Source organism: Lonchura striata, chromosome 1 (assembly GCF_046129695.1).
Source record: "Lonchura striata isolate bLonStr1 chromosome 1, bLonStr1.mat, whole genome shotgun sequence".
Taxonomy (NCBI): domain Eukaryota; kingdom Metazoa; phylum Chordata; class Aves; order Passeriformes; family Estrildidae; genus Lonchura; species Lonchura striata.
The window spans coordinates 71,217,771-71,238,861 of NC_134603.1; the positions used below are offsets into that span (position 1 = coordinate 71,217,771).

The 21,091-nt window shown below is 36.8% G+C and overlaps 1 protein-coding gene across 8 annotated transcripts in view; it reads right to left on the bottom strand.

Annotated features, from left to right (window-relative positions):
• The window catches only part of SEMA5A (semaphorin 5A), a 315,656-nt gene that overhangs the window by 50,944 nt on the left and 243,621 nt on the right, over nt 1-21,091 (bottom strand). For all 8 annotated transcript variants that reach the window (XM_021546911.2, XM_021546907.2, XM_021546909.2 and 5 more), the window contains one exon: nt 16,698-16,845. In XM_021546911.2, coding sequence (XP_021402586.1) covers nt 16,698-16,845 — 148 coding nt within the window. The remainder of the gene's footprint in view (nt 1-16,697; nt 16,846-21,091) is intronic.

Sequence of the window (21,091 nt, forward strand, 5' to 3'; positions counted from 1 at the left end):
TCAGAACAATAAGACAAGAAAATGTGAAACAAAAATCCAGAAGCTCTATATCTAAGCTTTGCTATTATGTGATATCAGCAAAGACCTATGAATGTCAGGGCCTGATTTTGATTATACAGTAATTATACTCATCTTATATAGAGGGTGCAAATAGGACTGTAATATGGAAATCTCTTTAGAATGGAGCCCCCCAAAAAAAATGGCAACTTGTTTAAAACTTGTTTCTGAGTATGTGGATGATTTTGTAACAGTCTAGGAATTGTTGGAGGCAGAGACTGACATTCAAATTTTTTGTTTTATGTGTTGTAACTCTTTTTCCACAGAGCTTCAAAATTCACTTTTCATACCCTTTTCAGGAAAGAATCAAACTCAGACTTCTCATTCATAGCATGATACTTCAATATTGGAGTGGGAAAAAAGTGACAGAAAGGAATCATTATCATCATCAAGTCATAGAGAATACTGTAAATCAAAAATTAAGTTCTGAGCATGAAGCCTTAATCAGGTAGAGATACTCTCTCATCTACAGGGCTGCCAGCTCTTAGATTAACAGAGCTGGGAGGGAACTCTCTTCTCCAACATTTCAAATCCCATCAAAGGCTTAGGAAATGATGAGTAAAAATGGTTTCCCCTTTCTTTTTTATTTTTTCTACTTTTCTGAAAGGAGTGAAATTGTTTACTTCATTTGCTTCATTGTGAAGATCTAGCATGTAATAATTTTTACCAACCAAAAATACTGCCCACAAATTTAAGAATTTTAGGTAGTGGGAAGAAGGGAACAGTAATAAAGGTCCTGGCACAATTCAGCCTGGTTTCCTTAGTTCAGGACTTTACCGTGACATAAGCAAGTGGTGAATTGTGAATTTGTAGGATGTATTAATATAGATAAAACTACATTCATCATACACTATAATTTTTTCACTTATTTCTCCCTCACCAATACATATTTTCAAGATTTATATGTAATTTTGAAACCATTTAAAAGATTAGCTGAATTAAAAAAAAAAGCATTGAGAATTCTTTCCTCAAATTTTGCAATATTTTTGCATTAATTATAGTATTTTAAATCCTTACATGAGTACTATCTGTCCTAGACAAATATAAGTGTAAGAAAATGGAGACATAATAGTTCAGAAAGTCAGGAAGATGCTCTTCCATGCAACAGTTACTGCTCTCAGTTCCTGATCTGAAAATAAATAACAGCATTGTTATTAAACAAGCTCTTTAAGATAAACCTTTATATTTTCTAATGTGTTGTGGGGGATTTTTTTGTGGTTTTTTTTCCTTCTTCAGTTTGTCTGAGTAACCTGGAATACTGCCAATATGATTCAGAAGTTCCTGTTCTGCCATGTTTTTAATTATAGTTGGGGCTGTACAGGACCTATGCTGACTGAGGTACAAATTTTGTTAGTAGTAATTCAGAGAAGCCATTCATGCTTTACTGCTTTTGATGAATGAAACAAACCCAGGCTCATGCAATGATTGGTATTATTCAAAGTATGAGAAATGAGAATTGAATTAAACCACTAACTTAAACAGGTAAAATCATTCTTTACCTAAATGACCATTCACAACAAAATGGCTTTCAGGAAATCTAGATGAGCATGAGTTCTCCAAAGAAGAGCCTGATCCCAGCAGGACTAATAGTGATTCAGTTATGTCAGAGCTCAAAAATCCTTTGAGACATTTTTAATCAGTTCCCTTTACCTTCTGTATCCTTTACCTTAGGCAGTCACTCAGACAAACCTGGATGAAGCTGCTTCCCAGCACACAGTGCTGTGTGTCTAGTATCTGGTTTTGCACTCCCAACAAGGCTGTGCTACTGATTCTTACTAAAACTGTACAACACACTCAACTACCATGTACTTCAGTGCTTACACATCTACAAAACTACCCATTTACAACCCAGTATATGCTTTAGATATACCTATATGTATATGGATACCTTCTGTAACTTCAACAATAACTAGAAGTTAGACTCCACTGCCAGATTTTAATTGGTAAGTGTTAGAAGTAGCCTTTAAGAGCTAATATGCTTTTTTGAAGTTCAAAAAAAAGGTCTTCTGAGATGGTACAAACTCTCTAGCATTAAACCTCGAAGTTTCCTATCACAGAACAAGTGTATCACATCCTCATTTACCTTTAAAAACTCACATCCAGAAAAGCACTGCAATTTGTATTGGTTGTACTGTACACTTTAAAATCTACAGACATATGGTTTGTTAATTTTAATTAATAGAATTGAGCAAGCACGCATCCATTTAGGAAAAAACCTTTCTTTATGAACTTGTATAATCCCTTCACCACTTAAGAACACCAACAAACAAAACACAGAGCACTTAAATGTTTCTCCAAGGAAAATGCAGGGAAGGAATCAATTGGAATAGCTTTGTGTTCAAAATCATCTGTGAAGCATCAAAGTTATGTTTGTTGGCATCTGTGCTCCAGCTGCCAGAGTTTAGAGCTTTTTGCTTTCTTAATCATGTTCCTTATTCCAATGAGTAAGTACTTGGTTCTTTGCATTTACAGAGTTGGAAAGTTAATTCATCAGGGATTGCTCATACTCCCACAGCCTTTAAAGTCGTTTCCCCAAGAGAGCATGTCAAATTTGAAGCTTCAAAGGACTCCTTTTTTTACTGGATTTCATAAGCCACAACTTAAAAAAAATAAGCTAGATTTTTTTTTTTTTTTTAATATATACTCATTGAACTGTGTAGGAAGAAAAAGATGCTTAAAATTACAATTATCCAGCCAACAAACAAAAACCCCTTGCATTCAATTCATAATAAATATCTCTGATGGCAATGTTAAACTATTCTTTAACTGTTGGGAATCCATTTATGAGCAAGCACATATCTGTTTTAAAAAACACTCAGAATGACAAAAAGTCTGAGGCTGACTCAGTTTTCCCTGAAATCAGAGGAAGACTAAATTGACTTCCATGTGTTTTAGGTAAGGCACTGTTTTAGCAGTGACAATCAAGCACTAAAACCACTTTGTGTGTCATTTTGTGACTGCATACAAATTATAATAAGATTTTGAACAGCTACAGAAACCAAATGCTGTATTTTTTCCATAAATTTCAAAGATCATGGATTCTGAGTCCTCCTGTTTGACCAGCCTTAGGGTTCAAGTGGAAGAGAAGGGGTATTTTGGGGGTTTTAAATATAATGTAACTGTTCAGTAGCTGTAAAAGTCCTCTGCAAGAACTCAGCTTTTACCCTTGACTAAGCAAACTAGGCCACTGGTTTAACTGCCCAAGGTTAAGGAATACAAATAAAATGACAAAAATACATATATATATATTTTTTTTCCCAGAAAAGCATTAAAAGCATTTTCTTTGCTGAATTCTGCTGCCTTAAGAGGTGACTCTACTCAAGAGAGAAGTATTAGGGGGCTAGTCCCTGACCCCTCCTCTACAATACAAATGAGCAAAGAAGAGAGCTGGGTTCAGTACAACCACTAATGAGGGACCTGCAGAGGGATGTGGCCCAGCAGAGTTCTACAGGAGGAAAGTTCACCAGAGGCAGTGTTTTAGAGGTAGGGAGCAAATGCTTGCTGCCAATCAAGAAATCTGAGGAAGAGCAAAAAAAAAATCAGAACTAAACAGCAGGGAGATAGCACTAACCTGCCAAAAGCTGAAGCTGGGTACAAAAACAGAATGGAGGGAAATAATAATGAATCTAGCATAATATATGTAAAAACATAATGAGGGAGGCCAGAAAAGAATTCAAGGAGGTACTTTGTGAGGTTTAAAGGCTAAGATGCAGTCCTGTTTTAAGGACGTTAGGGACAGAAAGATTGCTACAAAGCCTATAGGGCCAGTACACTGTGAAGGCATACAATGGGTATTTAGAAATGACAACACCACAGCAGGCTGTGCTCATTGAAGAGCTGATGGCACAAATAGATAAAAAGAGAAAAAGAAAAGTCACCAAAGAATGTAACTACAGAAGCAGAAATGAAAAAACTAGTACTAGTGACACACTGCTTCTTGCTAAATTAACCTTCATATCTGAAGCCTGGAAGATGCTAGATGTGACATCACTTTCAAAAGATACTTCAGGAACTTCTGGGGAACTAAGAAAATGAGCATGACATCTGAATTGGGCAAATCAGGGAAATCAAAATAAAGCATGAAATTAGTGGGATATGAAATATGATCTGCTGGAGATCAAAATTATATGCTCTGCTTTTCTTTAAAAGGAAGCTACAAACCTATCAGAACCTCTGAAGGAGTCAACAAACTTATGGATACAGGTGGTAAGCTGATACTGTTTACTTTAAATTCAGAAAGACATTTCACAGTGTATCTTAAAGGAATTATTCCCTCTTAGGAGACCTGCAGCCACAAGCTAAACAAAAATCTATTATGCTTCCACAGATAATTAACTGCTTAAAAGATGGTAAATGGAAGAGAGGAATAAATGGTCGGTTTTTCCCAATGAATGGTGCTCGATGTGGTCTATGCTGTAAACCTGTGTTGCTAAACAGATTCAACAGCAGAGATGTACCTAAGGATGGCACCTATGCTAAAAAAACCAAACCAAAACAACAACAAAACAAAAACCCCCCAAAAAAAACAAAACAAAAAAAACCCCCAAACTCTCTGGAGGGCATACTGCAGAGGGAAAAAAGGAAAGGGTGAGTGTAAAGTTAACAGAGCACATGCTCTTTATCAGGCTGGGACTGCAGGGAGAATGCAGTTCTAAGAACTAAACTCATCAATAAATTTCCCCCAAATAATCAAAGGTACCTACCTCATAAAAGGCAAAAGATTAATAGTTCATTTTCATCTTTGTTTGCTGGACTATATTAGAAAAAGCTCTTCTGTAGCTTTAGAAAGGACAAACACTTTTGTAAAATCTTGCACTCTTGTAATTTAGGTTTTCCTTTCTTCTACACATTTCATGCTACCTGCCTCTCAGAACACATGAAATTCTGCTCGTACATATTTTTTCTTCCTATGAAGTTTACGGCAACATTAGTTAGTCTTCTTGGAACTATAACGAAAAGCCAGACTTAGCTTTACAAATAGAGCATCTCATATTCTTATATTTCTTCAATTTTACTTTGAAAACTAACCAGCAAATAAAACACCAGTCATTCTGAAAACAAAGGAAAGAAGTGAAAACATTTCCCTAACTAGCAATACCAAACACTGCATCTCTTATTTTTTTTTTCAAAATTACATTCATATGACTCCCAGCAAGATTTTTGATGGATTAATTCCTATAATCCAGCAGTTGCTTTTTTTTCTTGCATTCTGTGTAATGGATCATTTTTATACTTCATACAAAATTGCTGATGATAGATTTCACTGTTTCTCTAGTAGTCTTTTTAGCTCTACATTTCAGAAGAAGATAATACGCTCTGCTATTACTTCTTTTTCTAAGTATTCTAAAACTCTTTAACAAAATATTAATTTTGCCAAGCTATCTCACACAATATGTGCCTTGGGATTCTGGATCAGCTTTTCAGTAAGGGACAGGATACATAAATTAACTATTTTTAATAGGAAGCTTAGTGCCTTTGCAAAGAGGTTTATGTGTTCCTATGTGAAAACATACAGTATATTTCTAGTTCTGTGAACAACTTCCTGAAAATTTCAGAAACTTCTGAATTAATCTCTTCTCATGCTTTAAATATAGTAGCATATTTAATTTAAGCTTAAAGCAGAATTATGTATTTTCTAGGTAGAGTAACAGCCAGATATACTCTCTGGATTTCTGCTTGCTAGTGTCATGCAAGGCTGTGAAAATACTTAGCTAAGTCAGGCAATGCCAAAAGATGTGGACCTAGAGACTAACTCTCATGTTTTTCATAGAGTTTACACTGAGGGGATGGGGGCAGAATAAACTCAGCTGTGAAAAATAAAATTTTTGCTAATAAGTGGCATATAGAACAGTAAATTGACAAAGTCACATACAGTGTCCCCACAAGCACCAACATGTATATGGCCTTTTACAAAGAATCCTGGAATATGCCACTACCTTAATAAATAATCTTCATGCACTAAAGATGGGGCTGCTTTTGAGCAACAGAGTAATATCACAGAAGAGTGTCGTGCTGAGCACTGCACAGATGTTGGCTGAGTAACAGTCTCAGATCTGATGGGGTGCCTGGCAGTCCAGCCTGTGTAACTGGCAAAGTATCTGCAATACCAAAGGTCAGCTCTGCTATTGTGGGTGGGAGGTTTTCCCACTTTCCCTTCTGAAGATTGATTTAAATTAAAAAGAGATCGAAGAGAATCAGTCTTTCCTCTAAATCAGATAGCTGAAAAAAATACAGATATAGTCTACAACTGCATTTCTACATCTGGACCCTCTCCGACAAGGCAAAGCAAAAACTGCATTTTGGGACTGACTTATTTCTGGACCAATCCCAGTCTATGTAGGGGCATCACAAATTTCAAGTGATATTTAAATGAACACCTGTATCTTTACAAGTAGCTTGTTCCACTGATCTCTCATGCTAGAAATTGTTATCAGTTACATGGCTGGAGATTTTCATAACATAAACTGCTTTTATAACTTCAGCTTTCTGATGTTTCAGACAAAATAACAAGTACTGTTGAATTGGAAAAACTATGTTCTGGAAGTATTAATACTTTTATTTTCGTCTGCATTTCTCTAGCCAAAGGAAATATGCAGCACGATTCTGCTTTCAAGTAACAAAAGGGGTCTTGATAGGGTTACTGTGACACTTCATCCTGCCCTTCAACCTGCAAGGACAAATCACTGTGTATTCTGGTAAATGAGCTCAGTGTTTGCATGAGTTTATATTCTCAGACAAGAAGAATACAATCCCATCTACTGGAGTGTTCAGATCTAAATATTATTATTTCAGAATGCTGCAATAGGCTGAGTCACATCACCCTGAAGATACAAAATAAGTTATAAATAAACACAACGAAAATGTATGTTTGCCTTTTTCAAGGCTTGTTAACATATTTGTTCAAGATAAATGTCAGAGGCTTTGAATAACTAAATGCCTTTTATTTGGTGGCTGCAGTATTAGTGCAGAAGCATTCTAAGTCAACAACTTAGTGTAAAGGGGAGAATGGGATGAAACAAGGAGGAAAAATAAAAGGAAGTTTTGATAACTCCATCAATAAATATTCAGAAGTTTTAAAAATTACTTCTCAACCTCATATAACTTGCATAAGAAAGGGTTGCTTGACACTATTTTCAATGAAAATTAAAATCCTACTACAGCCAAATAAATTAAAAATTACTATGATGTCCTGAGACTAAGTAAAAATAAAAGCTGGCACATAAATATAATTAATTTGGATAGAGTTCCATTTAATTGCACTCAGATGGCTAAGGACTGCTATCAGTCAGCTTAGGTAACAAATCACTCTAGCACTCTTCAAGAGTTGCTGCATTAGTAAGCTATAAATGGCAACAGAGCATATTACTTATTCAGGCTTCATCTATCCCTCAGTTTACTGAGGTCAAATTGAAGAACACTGAAACAAAACTCTGCTTTGTGTTAAGGTCTATATGGGAGCAGACTTTTTGGTATAAAATGTGTAAACACAACTACTGTGTTTGCACCATGCCATTTTAAGTACAGGTGACCAAACCTAGAAAGAATAAAATAAATCAGAGAGACAATTTGTAGCAAACTGATTCAACCCTCCCTTAAAAAGAAGAACATCGGAAATGCCATTCTAGATCAGGCATGTCTTCCCTGGTTATTGTCAAATGGCAGCACAGAAATAAGCAGAATGCACAAAGCACAGCTCTAAATCTGATTGTTAATATTCAGGAAAAATATTTAAAACTTTAAAATTTAATTTACTATGCTGACAAAAATCTAATTTTTTGTCTATTATAATTCTATTTCATCCTGATTTCCTGCACAATTTTAGTTGTGTGGAGTTTTGTTGGTTCTTAAGATTTAAGCCTCAACAATTTCTTGCAACAAATTTCATCATTTAACAATACCCTGAATAGAAATGAATTCTATTCACTAGCTTCATATTTCCTTAAAACTCAGTATACTACAGTATGTACACAGAAACCTCAATATTCCCTCTCTAAACCTGTCATTAATTTATATATTAGTCCTTCATACAATAGAACCCTATGTATTCTGATCTACGAGAATCCCAATCTTTTCCCTTCCTTTGGAATACTTTCCTGAGCTCAGCCCACTTCCACCATGGGCTATATCCTTTAAGATCAGTAAGCACAGCCACAGAAAAATTTTATGTTAACTGCTCTATCAGGTTTCTGAGGTAATTTTCAATGTTATGCTTCATGCACCCTTTTTTCCCATTTTGATTACAGTTGTACAAAGAAGGTTGCTACTGAACTGACTACAGTAAAATTAAGGTTTCTTCATACTTGAAAAAGACATATCTTTGTAATGGAAGAGACTTTGAAATCTGAAGATGAAATCATAATGAGCTTTCATGACTTCAGCCATTGACACAAAGCTGTCAGATAAATTCAGCTTCAAAATAAGCTCAGCTTTGAAGATAACAGCAGTTGGAAAAATCACATCTTTGCAATATGCGAAACAAAAACTGTGATTTTATCCTGCTTCAGTCCAGACTGCTACAATAATCTCTTCTGAGATTAGTTTATATATGAATCCCTAGAGTACCTTTTTTTGTCTTCCTTGGGAATATCCTGCTGAAACTTCCTAAATGCTATAACTGAATCTAATTTTTTTTTACCACTGCACATTCTGGCTTATATCCAGAATCATAAACAATTCACACACCAGGGTCATTCTCCTGTCTTGTGTCTCGCTGTGCTTCAAGGTGAAAGAAGGAGCTTCTGTTGAGTTCATGATTGCAATTATGAAACAAAACTCTTGATTTCTATTACTTCAGTGCTGCGTCTCCCCCTCAAATCCATGGGAACAGATCCCCTGTGGACCCGGCCAGCTGGGCAGTGGGGCGAGGCGGGCAGAGGGAAGGAACTTCTCCTTGGATCCCAGGGGGCTTGGAGAAGCTCCCTCGTGAGTCCAAAGATGAACTGGTCCCACAAGCAAAGGAAAGAGGTGCTCTCCCTCAGGATTAGTTCCAAAGTTTAATGAGGGCCTGGAGAGATCCCAGGCCACATCTGACTTTGAAGGACCTCCAGAGCAAGAGAGAGGGTCTCCCGGCCCAGAGCTGCCAGATATAGGGGGGGCGGGGAAAACCGAACGGCCAGTGGGGAAGGACATGGGAGCGGCTCTCGGGGGGCAAGGCCTCAGAGTGACCACTGAGGAGGGGGTCTGGGAGGAGTCCCAGCCAGGGTCCAGTTACCTGGTGATCCTGGGGGAAGGATCTGGACAAAGGGGAAGGGTCACCAGGTGATGGACACATCCCCTGGGAGGAGACAGGGGGATGGGTTGGGGTTTGATGGACATGTAGGTTCTGATGGGAAAGCTGGGATGAACCAAACAGGTACAAAGAGGGGATATGGAGGGACAAACCATTATGAGGGGATATACAGTGCAAACACAACTCTACACTTCAGCCCTCAAAGACATCTAGTGCCTCCTATATTACATGCATATCAACTTTTGTATTGCTGATGCCCCAAAAGTTCACCAGAAAATATAATCCAATTTTTTCTTCCAAAATGACTAAAAGCACTTCTAAGTAAAATCTGTCTAAACACATTCCTTTAGCAGATCTAGAATAGCCTTCCAATAAACTGATGTTTTTCCTTCTAGGACAAACCACTAGAATGTCCAGTGGGTAAAGATGGATAAAGCTAACATCAATGTAACAGAGATACATAAACTAATATAACTAATAATAACTCTATGTGACCCCTCTATCATAAATTTAATATCATTTATTTTGAAGTTGCTTCATTTTGATTGTCAGAAACCCCTTTTATCTTCTTGAAGAACAATTTCAGAAAGATATGAAGAGGTCTATATTAGTAATACCCTAAGGGATTGCACTGCACTTTCCGTTTACATCAGAATTATGTTTTACCCTGGAGCTGTTCAGCAATTTGAAAATCAGAGATCAGGTGAAGCCCGTCTTTACCTCCAGCAATTTTTAATCTTCCATAAATTTGGATTAGAGGTTTACTATCTATTTTCTTTTTAAAAACAAAATATAAGAAAACATACCCTATATTAAATTAAGTTTTAGTTGTTCCAAAAGATCCAGGATACTTCAGAACAGAGTTTTTTTAATGTCAATTCTGATTTCATGGAAATACTACTTATGTACCAAATAAAGCTACACAACCCATACAAAAAAATCCACAAGCACTGGAAATAATGAAGTCTGATTTCTTGTAAGTTTATATACCAAGTCTTTTAAGTTGATCCATTTGATACTCTCACATTTCCCCTTCCCATACTCCTGCCTGTAGTATTTAGCAGTCCAACTGCTGTAAATTAAGAGATGCAGTATCTGGTCCCAAACAACACATGTGCTGATAAGTACACTCATTGACCAGCACCTGACACCACTTGGACCGAGCAATGGACTCAGCTGCAAATCTGTCTCTCAGTGTAGAAACAAATTTAGTTTTTTCCCCTCTACTGGGCCCCTGGTTTTCATGCAACTTGTCCCAATTCCTTGTTGTCATCTAAGACCATTCTCCCATCAAATGTACTTGTAATGGGGCAGTGTGTGCCTTACTTATGAGCAGAAGAGTAAGAATACCTGACAGAACACAACATGATCCTGTAAGCTCTGTTACTTGATAAAACTAAACTAGAACTATGCCATCTGTTTCTTTGTTCTGGTTTTTAGTCTTCAGTGACAGTTACGCATTACTTTCCAGAGATAACTGAATGTTCTAGGTCCACAACAATGAAAAAATCTCAGGCTACATGAAACACAAGTCCTTAGGAAATATCCTTGAGTTCTGCTCATTCAATCAATTTAAAATTAGTGCAGCACAAAACTTTGGCACCCAAGCTTCTTTTTTCCTATTTTTCTCCTTCTTCATTCACATCCAAAACTTACCCAGTCAAAGAAAAGTAGAAGTTCACCTCTCTTAACAGCGAGTCCTTGAGCACTGTGCCTGCTGGGTGCAGACTGAAGGGGATTTCAGGCACTTTTTTGGTGGTTATCAGAGGCAACAATGACCACAGCTCAAACACAGGGCCACACAGAGCCTGGGGGACAGTATTAAATCTAAATAACAATCATGGAAACTACATCTATAGCACGAGGACCGCTAAAAACTGCAATGAATGGTGAGACCTGAGACAGGACACACTCTAATGTCCCTGGTGTTTTAGGAAACAGTGGGGCAAATTCTGGCTGAAGGAAGTCTGGTGTCCTGTCTCAGTACAACTCCCTAACTGGATGAAGGCACTTGGCTGTCACTTGACTTCAAGGCATGACAACTGGCTGTTGCCTTCACCCAATGCCCTGAGAAAGCTCATGCACCGTTACACTAACATTTATTTCCTATGTTTTTTTTTTAATAAGATTTGGACTTCTAAATCAAACATTCATCATCTGTATGACAGATACACATATGCCCAATACAATGTTCTTGTGGCATTGGTCCATGAAAGAAGTTATTTTACATGACCTGCAAGTCCCTGAAAGAGCTTGCTACAGGAATCTAGAACAGGACTACAGTCAGTGTCAGTCATCACAGGCTAAACTGAATAGTTTGAAGTAGAGTAGAGATAATTTCTTAGCAGCTAAAAATGTATTTCACAGCTTTTAGTACTTTAAAAATTACATTTCTTAAGAAAGGGATGCTTCACAGTATTCCAAGCAAGAAGGCAAACACCTTACAGTTTAGCATCTTTTTCAAAATTAAATAAATGAAACAGCAAAGTTATTGCTAGATGTGTGCCCAAATACCACCTTAAACAGCTCACTTTTGGGTATACATGGACATCAGCTCAAACAGTTCATATTTCACATTTACCTTGACCATGAATGCCAAGCTGGTAACTTACTTTACTGACCAAGGTAAGCAGATATGTACCATTGATCAAAATGTTTAAGCATTTTCTGAAACTATTTCTTATGATTTTGGTTTTATTCTTTTTGGTTTTACCTTCTTTAAGTAACTTGTTATTGCTTAAAATTGCACTAGAATGTGCAGTATCAAAAGACTTTGTTAAACTTCCAAAACATAAAACCATTTAATAACCAAAGGAGTTCATATTTCAGAAGAAAAAAGGATTGAAAAAGGAAATGAGCATAAAGAAGACAAACATCATATAATACATCATGCTTGTGAGATTGTTTTCTGTTTATGTAATAGATTATTTTTCTTAAGTCAAATGGAAACTTTAAAAAGAACTACAAAAAAAAACATAATAACAATTTTATTTTCTGGTCACTTTTCTGGACTATAAATTTTCAAACTTATTTTCTGGAACGGCAAGTAAAAAAAGGTAGACTGTTCTCTCTGATGGACAAAGTAAAAGTACTTCTGAAAACCTTCCATCTTCAAATTCTCTTTAAAAATTGATGAAAGAAAAAAAATATTTTATTTTCTTTTTTTATACTCTTTCATTACAAAAACTGTAGAATACAAATACACTTCCTGAGAACAAATTTTGTGTTCATAACAATTCCAGAACATTGAAACAATAATTCTAATAATTAAAAAAAAAAGAAAAGAAAAAACAACAAAACCAGAAGACCAAAAAAACTCCCAAAATAGATATTATTTTCTAAGAAACAGATAAAATTCCTCCTTTCTTTTTTTTTGTTTGTTTTCATTCCACAGCAAAACTCAGCATGCTTTTTTCTGGTATGTCGAAAGTATATGCCATTTAGCAGGCTCCCAGTACAAAAATGAGGATTAATGTATATGTTAGTATGACTGAAATGAGAACACAGACAAATATACACATAAAGCATGCCACCCAACTTGAGCCTCAAACTAAATTCCTCATTCTATTAATAATTTTTTTAAAAAAGTTATTCTTTTATTACTGGCCTGAGACAAATTCAAGTGAGATTATGCTTCTCAAGGGAAAAGAAGCATTTTCTAAAGGAAACATACAGCTTATCTGAGTATGGTGTAAAATCTGAAGATGATTGCCCTCTGAGGCACATTAGCACAGTCCAGAGAATTCCAGTTTTCTTCTCGAGTGCCTGTATCACCTGCATACATGAAATTAATACCTGCTGTGATCTGCTTAAGCTTTCTTATGCCAGATTTTAGCTGCTCTAAAATTTGTTTGTCATGGTTCTATCTCTTATTAGACAATTTTAAGCACTCTTTAGTAGCTTTGATTAACTTAAAGACTTTGACAAGTCCTGATGACTCCAGATTTTGATTTCAAACTTCATCTTTTTGACCTTTGTGAGTCTCTGTGGTTTAATTCTCCTGTATCATATTGATTTATGGTTTTCTATATTCAGTGAAAATGCCTTCAGTCCTAATAATCTGGCCATCCATTTTCATGTATTGAGGGAACTTAAGCAACAGATGCATCTTTAAGGTACCATCACAGTTTTCTCTCTGTGAAATATTTATATGCATTAGAAGATTTATCATTATTATTTTATAAAATAAGTTGTAAATAACAGTAGAAAACTCTACTGACTCCTGATAAAAAATATTCAAGTGGCTTGGCTGATATCTGCTGTAAGACAGATAAAGTCAAGGAACCAACTGATGAGAAACATTCAAAAAGACAAGCATAGGCAGTAGCTGCCTGCTGTGATATTGCAGCCTAGGAGTAAAACAATCAAACTAAAAGGAAGAAATATTGTTCATTAAAAATTGTGTGGTATAAATAATCAGGTGGACACAGACAATAGTTATTAATACAGTAAAAGCTGAAAAATAAGGACAGGAAAATAGTTTAGGATTGGCTATACTGCAGTCTCACAGCCAGGTTGCAGATTGGAAAACAGAAGAGACAGGTTCTCCTAAGAAATTAAATCTAGTCCCCTGATACTGCTGGCAAACACACTGTAATACTCTCTTTCTTAATCTTATAAAAACAGTTGCTGTTGTTTTTTTCCCCTGATTCCCTAAAAACCAAGTTCTAAAAACAAAGAACTAGCCCAGTTGAAAGGGGTCCCAAGACAGTATTTGATCCATCCTACACCTCTGATGCATCAAAAATTTCTTTTCATTTCAAGGCAAAATTAAGCCCAGCATAGTTACCGTCTTCTTAAATAAATTTTCCAGTCCTCTACCCTTTTTTCTTCTCCTCTCCACAGGCCACAGACACAGAACTATTCAGCTGCAACTCATGCTGCTCAAATGTTGAGAAGGTTTCACAGAGTTCATCCTCACTGAAGAAGGTAAACCAGAAACCTGGAGAGTCTCTTTATAGTTCAAAGCTATCGTTTAATGGTTGAGAGAACCAGGCACGTTAAGTCCCTGAGTCTACTCCCAAATATGCCTTTAATTCACATAGTAAATGTTTGGCTCATAGCATCTTTTACTCCAGACAAAACAAACAGTAGATAGTATAGATGACCATCATTTTCACTGCAACACTTCCCAAGATTTTTTAGATTCTCAAGTACTCAGAGATATTCAGGAAAAAAGTTTTTTGAAAGAAACTAAATTCACTGAATATCTTGCACAACTTAAGCTGAGTATCAGTATAACCAGTAAAGAATGGAAAACAGTAGTAAGAAGACACATTAAGTTCTCCTTTATTCACATTCGTAAAAATTTGTAATTCTGTTTGGAAAAATACATACTTGCTACAATAAAACCAAAAATTTCGTTGAAGCAGAAGAACACTGAACAACTTTCATATTTGTGCTCTTCATTCTTAAGACTTTAATAATATAAATATTTAAACCATTCAACAATTACAAGAAGGCAGAAAAATATTTCTAATTTCATTTTCTTAGATAATGAAACAAACTCTGAGAAGAAATTAAGTACTTTTTCTCCAGTTTCACTTAGTGACTATGCCCTGTTATTGCTGCAAAGCCCCTGAGTCAAGACAGGTAACTCAAGGGTTCAAATTCAGTGAAACTTAAACAGAGCACAGACTTTATACCACAGTCCTGTGTCTTGCAAGAACATCAGGGTGTATAGAGGATTTCTACACTGGATGGGTTTCCATTGGTGCCTAAGTTTTAGCAAGACAACTATGTACTCCAAAGCTTGAAACCATCAACAAAATACTTTTCTAATTAATAAAAAACCTCCAGAACATTTCTACAGCTGAACTGGTAACTATTCTGTGATGCAGCAGAGTATGTGCTAAGAGTGTTAATAAATTACAAACCCCAGTACCATTAATCTCAAATTAGTTATAATAAGAAATTCTTACACTAAAGGTTTTCCTACTTTCCTCATGGAATTTTCCAAGAAAATTAGACCCACATATTTTTGATTTAAGACCATAAGAAGATTCTCTGCAAAATAAAATGCTGATATATTTCAAAAACATTATTATAGGATAAATAGGAACAAGTGAGGGAGAAAACCTTCACATTGTGCTATATTCAGTGCAAGTCAGGAAGGTTTAACAGTAGATCTCAATCATATGTCTGCTTTTTTGGTGAACCATCAGAACAGAAAAATATTTTTGAAAACTTGATAGAATTCTAAGTTATTTGGTTAATTCTTAAAGTTTAACTGAAATAAAAGAACAAGCCCCTTGGATGTTTTTAATCTACTCAAAATGCAGTTCTATCATCAGAATAAATTTTAAAAAGGGAACAAATCCTGGGAAAATGCACAAAACCTTCAAATTATCCTTCAAAGGTAATAAATTATCCTTTCCTTAGTATTGAATTACTGCCAATCTAACAAACAGACCACAGATTATGACAAAACTCAGAATTAGGCCTCTCTGAAATTAAGACATGTAAAAACTGGTTTAATAGTAAAAAGAAAAAAAAAATTCTACCTCTTTGCCTACCCACTCCTATTTGTTTGGATATAAGAAAAATCCTCTACATGTTTTCCCATATGTTTCTCTTAATAAACTGGGTATCAATAAAGCACTTCTATGCATTCAAATCATCCCAGTGTAAGTTCAAAGCCTGACAGCTGTGAGGCTGCTGCTGTGCCAAGATCACTAATACTATCCAATCTCACCCCAGAACTTTCCTGATGCTTTCATGCATTCACTGATTGGCTCCTTATGTATTTAGATGTGAAACCTAGCTTTTTCTCTGCTGAACAGAACATGGTACACTGGAGTCCTGGGCTCTAGCTAGGGTTCCTATGCACTCTGATGATAAAAATAAAACACCCACCATAAACCTGCAACGACACATCTACATCTGCACCAACCTTGCCTCAAGAAGCTTAAATTCTCGATGATACTGTGAAAAAGCTGAATTATATATATTTCTCATTGATACATTTTGTGGATTTCAGCAAACACAAGCAACACAGAGACAAAAACAGTCTGGTGACTACTCAAGTTAGGGGTACAGCTTATAGACATACATAGATGCTTTCTGGGCATAGAGCATTAGTGTTAGGACAGGTGGAAATGGCTTCAAGTTTTGGCAGAAGAGGTTTACATTGGATATTAGGAAAAATTTCTGCAGTGAAAGGTTTGTCAGGCACTGAAACAGACTGCCCAGAGAAGTGGCAGAGTCACCATCCCTGAAGGTATTTAAAACATAGATGAGTCACCGGGGAATATGGTTCAATGGAGGAGTTGTCAGAGCTGTGTTAATGGTTGGACCTGATAACCTTAGAGGTCCTTTCAAACTTAAATGATTTTATGACTCTATGACATAGAGACATCTGTGGCATATGATCACAGATATATGAATGAAAAGAAAGCTAAAAGTTTCTTACCACGCTGCAGCCAGGACAGTCAGGGCCATTTTCACATGTCCTGCGCCGTGCCTGGATCCCTCCTCCACATTGAGCTGTGCAGCGCTCCCATGGCCCCCAGCCTGTCCAAAACACATGAGGGGGGCACAACAAATGCTCATTGCAGTACCTGTGAGAAGAGAAATAACAGGCAAAGAATCTATTTATTATGAAGACAAGACCTCCCACAAAACCTCCCTTATTTGCATAATTCACATAGATATTTGTACAGGGAAATATTTTATACAAAGGGCCTCTCCCTACCCATTAAGCACTGCACAGAGTGTCTAAACATTTGAGTGGGGATTTTTAGGTTGCAGTTGTGTGGGTGGAGCATTTGTTTGCTTATTCAGTGACTTCAGACTATTCCATGCAATGCATGCAATTGTACTGCAGTCACATAAGCAAGACTGCAAACTTCTTTATTAAAACCAGTTGTGGCTATGCCTCTGTGGCAGTCAACCAAACAGAAGGTAAACATTCATGCAGGCAGTCTTTTATCAGTCTTCAGCTAAGAACTGATTAGGATTTATCTCTCTCATCTTCAGATAGCTACACTTGCTTCTTGCTTTTCATAGCATTTCTGCTCCTATGGACAACATAGAAGTCAAACATTGATTCTAGGCATAAAGAACTGCACTTTTTAATAATATTACTACTTTATCTTTTAAAGAGTGTTTTTAGCTATTATAATCTTTGAAAGATCTTCATGTAAGCTGCAAACTGATTCAGAGGCCTAGTACGTTCTTGAGGGAAGTACTATTGAGTTGTCATTATTGGGACAATACATTCAGAAGAAATGTGGGAAGGTCCCAGCTTCAGCTGAGTTTTTTCAATTTTTGTAGAAATCTTAGATTCCTGATTTTTTGAGTGTGCCATCCAATAATTCTAGCCATAGCATATGCTGCTTTTTAAAGATCCTCTTCACAGGTCCAAAGGATTTCGGCCATCAGCTAGGGTGACTAGGGATCTCTAAGAGACCAAGCTCTTACATCAAACAAACACACAGCACAGTCAGGAAACACAACACTGAAGAAATTCTCTGATATTTTATGGATGCATCCGGGTAGCACTTGTTACAATATTGACTGTCCTGAATGAACAAATCAATCTGATAAAGTATTTCCTCAAAATTTCATTCAAAATCCAATGTCTTCTTGCCCTTTCAAGAAGTTTTCATCTCTTGGCACTCTTCTACAGTGAAAACTGACTCTAATACTCCAGTTATTTATTTTCTACAAAATAGAAATGACATTATGAACAGTTGTCATTTTCAACAAGAATACAACAGTTTTTTTTGCTTGTATTCAGAAAGCTGCGGTGGTGTGTTTTTCTTTCATTTAATATTTGTTTAATATCTGTTTCCCCCCCCCCAACCCCCCAATCTCCTCCTCTCCCCAGTGTCAGTCTTCCCTAGCTCTCCCCTAGCCCCCTCCTCAACTTCCAGACCTTTCCCTGTCTATTTAGTGAGGCTCAACACTCTATTGATCCATTTGTACTATTCCACTCCCCTGTTTCCCCTGATAGGTTTGTAATATGTTAGTTCTGCCCTAAACTCCTCCCCTGCTATTCCCTTAGTGGTTGCTGTTCCTACACCCGTCCTCCTGAGTTCTGTATAAAACCTCTGCTCCCGCCCCCGAGGGAGTCTTGGGGCTCAGTGAATAAAACCATCCCGTTCACCCCCAAGTCCCGTGTCGCCTTCGTCGGTCCCCGCGCGCCACGAACTGAACTGCAGAGCTTGCAGGGGAAAGCAGCCGCCCGTTCTCTTCCCTCACCGCCCAGCACGGCACGGCTTGGAGTGCCGCGGCGAGAGGAGCGCATGCCGCGCCACAACAGAAAGCCCCAATAACTGCAATCTATAATTTTTCATTATCCTTCATTATAAGAAATTCAAACATTTGGAACTCTGTGGGGGGCAAAATAATAGTGTTGGTGGTGTAAGTAACATTCAAAAGTAGATTTATTGCATATTCTATAGCCTAAATTTAAACTTTGTCCCTAGGTCTGGTCAACTCCATCAAAATCTAAAGACTGGCAGTGGGGTTTATAGGGGAGTGACATTTAGTTTTCTGCTTCTGTAGAGTTAAGAAAATTATTCACAGCTTGTCTTGACTTTTCCTCTGGAAATGGAGGAAAAAATACACAACCTCAATATTTATGAACCTGGTGTCAGAATTCTTCAGTGTGTGATTTGGGTAAACACATTATATTAAAGACACACAGGAATGTTCTGTGCCTGGATATTCTTTCCCTGGAACTCCATTCTGTACACATTCTTTGTGACATGCAGTCATTTATGTGAATGTGTGATAGTTTCTTCTAGATCATTTGTTGAGCATGTATAGTCAATAAAATATAGATGTAACATCAGCATTTATTTAGTCAAATTAGCACAAACTTTGCATAATTTCAGTTCTTAATGAAGATGTGTTAATTTGGGAGACACCAAGGCTGAAGCAAATCTGCCATGAAGTTGAGAATTTCCAACATTCAGCCATGCAGAAGTAAAAATTAAGGAACTTGTCTTGCCTTAAAATAAATGTATCTACAGTTTAGCTATCTAAAAATGAAGTAGTCATCTAACTTGAGCAACAGCTCATGGAACGAAACAGCCCAGTTAAAAATATGATTTATGTCACCCTAAAGAAAAGGTCATATAAATACACCCTCAATGTACAGATTGATTTTCTTGGACTATAAATGCTACATGGGAGAGAGACATCTAAGCAGCCATTAAAGACAATGGAAATCTTGTCAATACAAACTAGGGAGACTAGAATGATTGATTTGAAGAAGATACGGAATATAAAGCAGCAGGACACAAATTACTGTTCTCCACAGCCTGTATTGACTAAATTTCTAGAGACCACAGTGGAAGATCAGACACCTGACTCACACATAAACATTCACACTCGTGAACCCTTGAAGTTAGGTATGACAGATCTCACTTCGAGGACAGTCACACCACTATGCAGTGGCTCTTTTAGTGTCTATGTACCTGACCCCCACTCTCTCATTTCAGCAGGAGACAGAAAAGAAACCTAATAACAGTGACCCTTCACAGTAAGCACTTCAAAGGGCTGGCAATTCTATTATCCAACACTAATTAAAGATGCAGCTGAAAAAAAAGCCCTAAAATCTCTATGCAAACTACTTTAATTTTAGAAACAGTTTTAATTTAAGAAACAGTTTTGTTTCCTTTTTAAATAGTCAACATTGTCAATTTTTCCTTTTTTTCAGGAAAAAACAAAACAAAACAAAACAAAACAAAACAAAAAAAAAAAAAAAAAAAAAAAAAAAAAAGAGAACAAACCAAAAGCGAACACAGCATACAAGTAGAATCTTATTTTCATTTCAGCCAGCCAGCCTCTGAAAACATCAGGTATGTTTTCACAGCTTAGAGACATCCCTGCAATTGATCTTTGAGAACTGTGCTACAGTATGGGGCTTTGAGCCAAGTTTCATTATATCTGTTCTTGGATGCATTTCAAGTCACTCAGCAACCCTTTTTCCCTTTTGCTCTTTCTTTCCCTCTTAATTTTGTTCTCAGGACCCACAGGGCTAACGGTTTATAGTAATTCAACAAAACATTCAATACAAGAAACTTGAATCTGTGAAACCACTGCCCTCTCCCCTAACCTAACAGCAGGGAGGTCAGAATGGAGAACAGCCTAGAGAAATGTGGGTTTTGTACAGTGACCCTTCACATTTCCCTTGAAGTGAACCTGAGTTCAATGCCTTAATAAAGGAATTGTCACACTGGGGGAAGGGTGAACATCCTCTGTCCAGTTGTGTCCACAGCTATTAGTGCCTACAGCAAATTTTACAACTACAGTTTCTGTGCAACTGGCATTACTATTCTTGTTTCTAGAAACATCTCAACCTTTAGTAAGACATCCATTTATTCCATTTATTTTATTCCATTTTATTCCATTTATTTCAGCACTGCTATCCAGCAGTGAGTACTATGGGCTAACTGCAAGACACAAGTATGCCCTTTTTTATTCCACAGAGACATGTAATTTAAAGAAATATTTTGTAATTTTGCACTATGTTACACTACTACATTTTCTTAAACATGTGTTTAAGAAAAACAAACTAAGCTTCATCCTTGTGTATCCTTTCCTGAGCAATGTACTGTTCTGTGATTACCAGCTGGTGATTGATGATTGGTGATTTACTAGGATGCACAGACATCCCATCCCAAGGCTGATGGGAATGCCATCTTGGGCATTCCTTTAACTGAAGGCAGGCACATGACATGCACATGCCCTACTGGATTAAGATTGTTACACTGACAGAAATACCCTTTTCTGGGGGTGGAAGGTGGCATGTGGTCCCAGGTGCTTCTGTGGAAGAGGGGGAGCAGAGAAAGC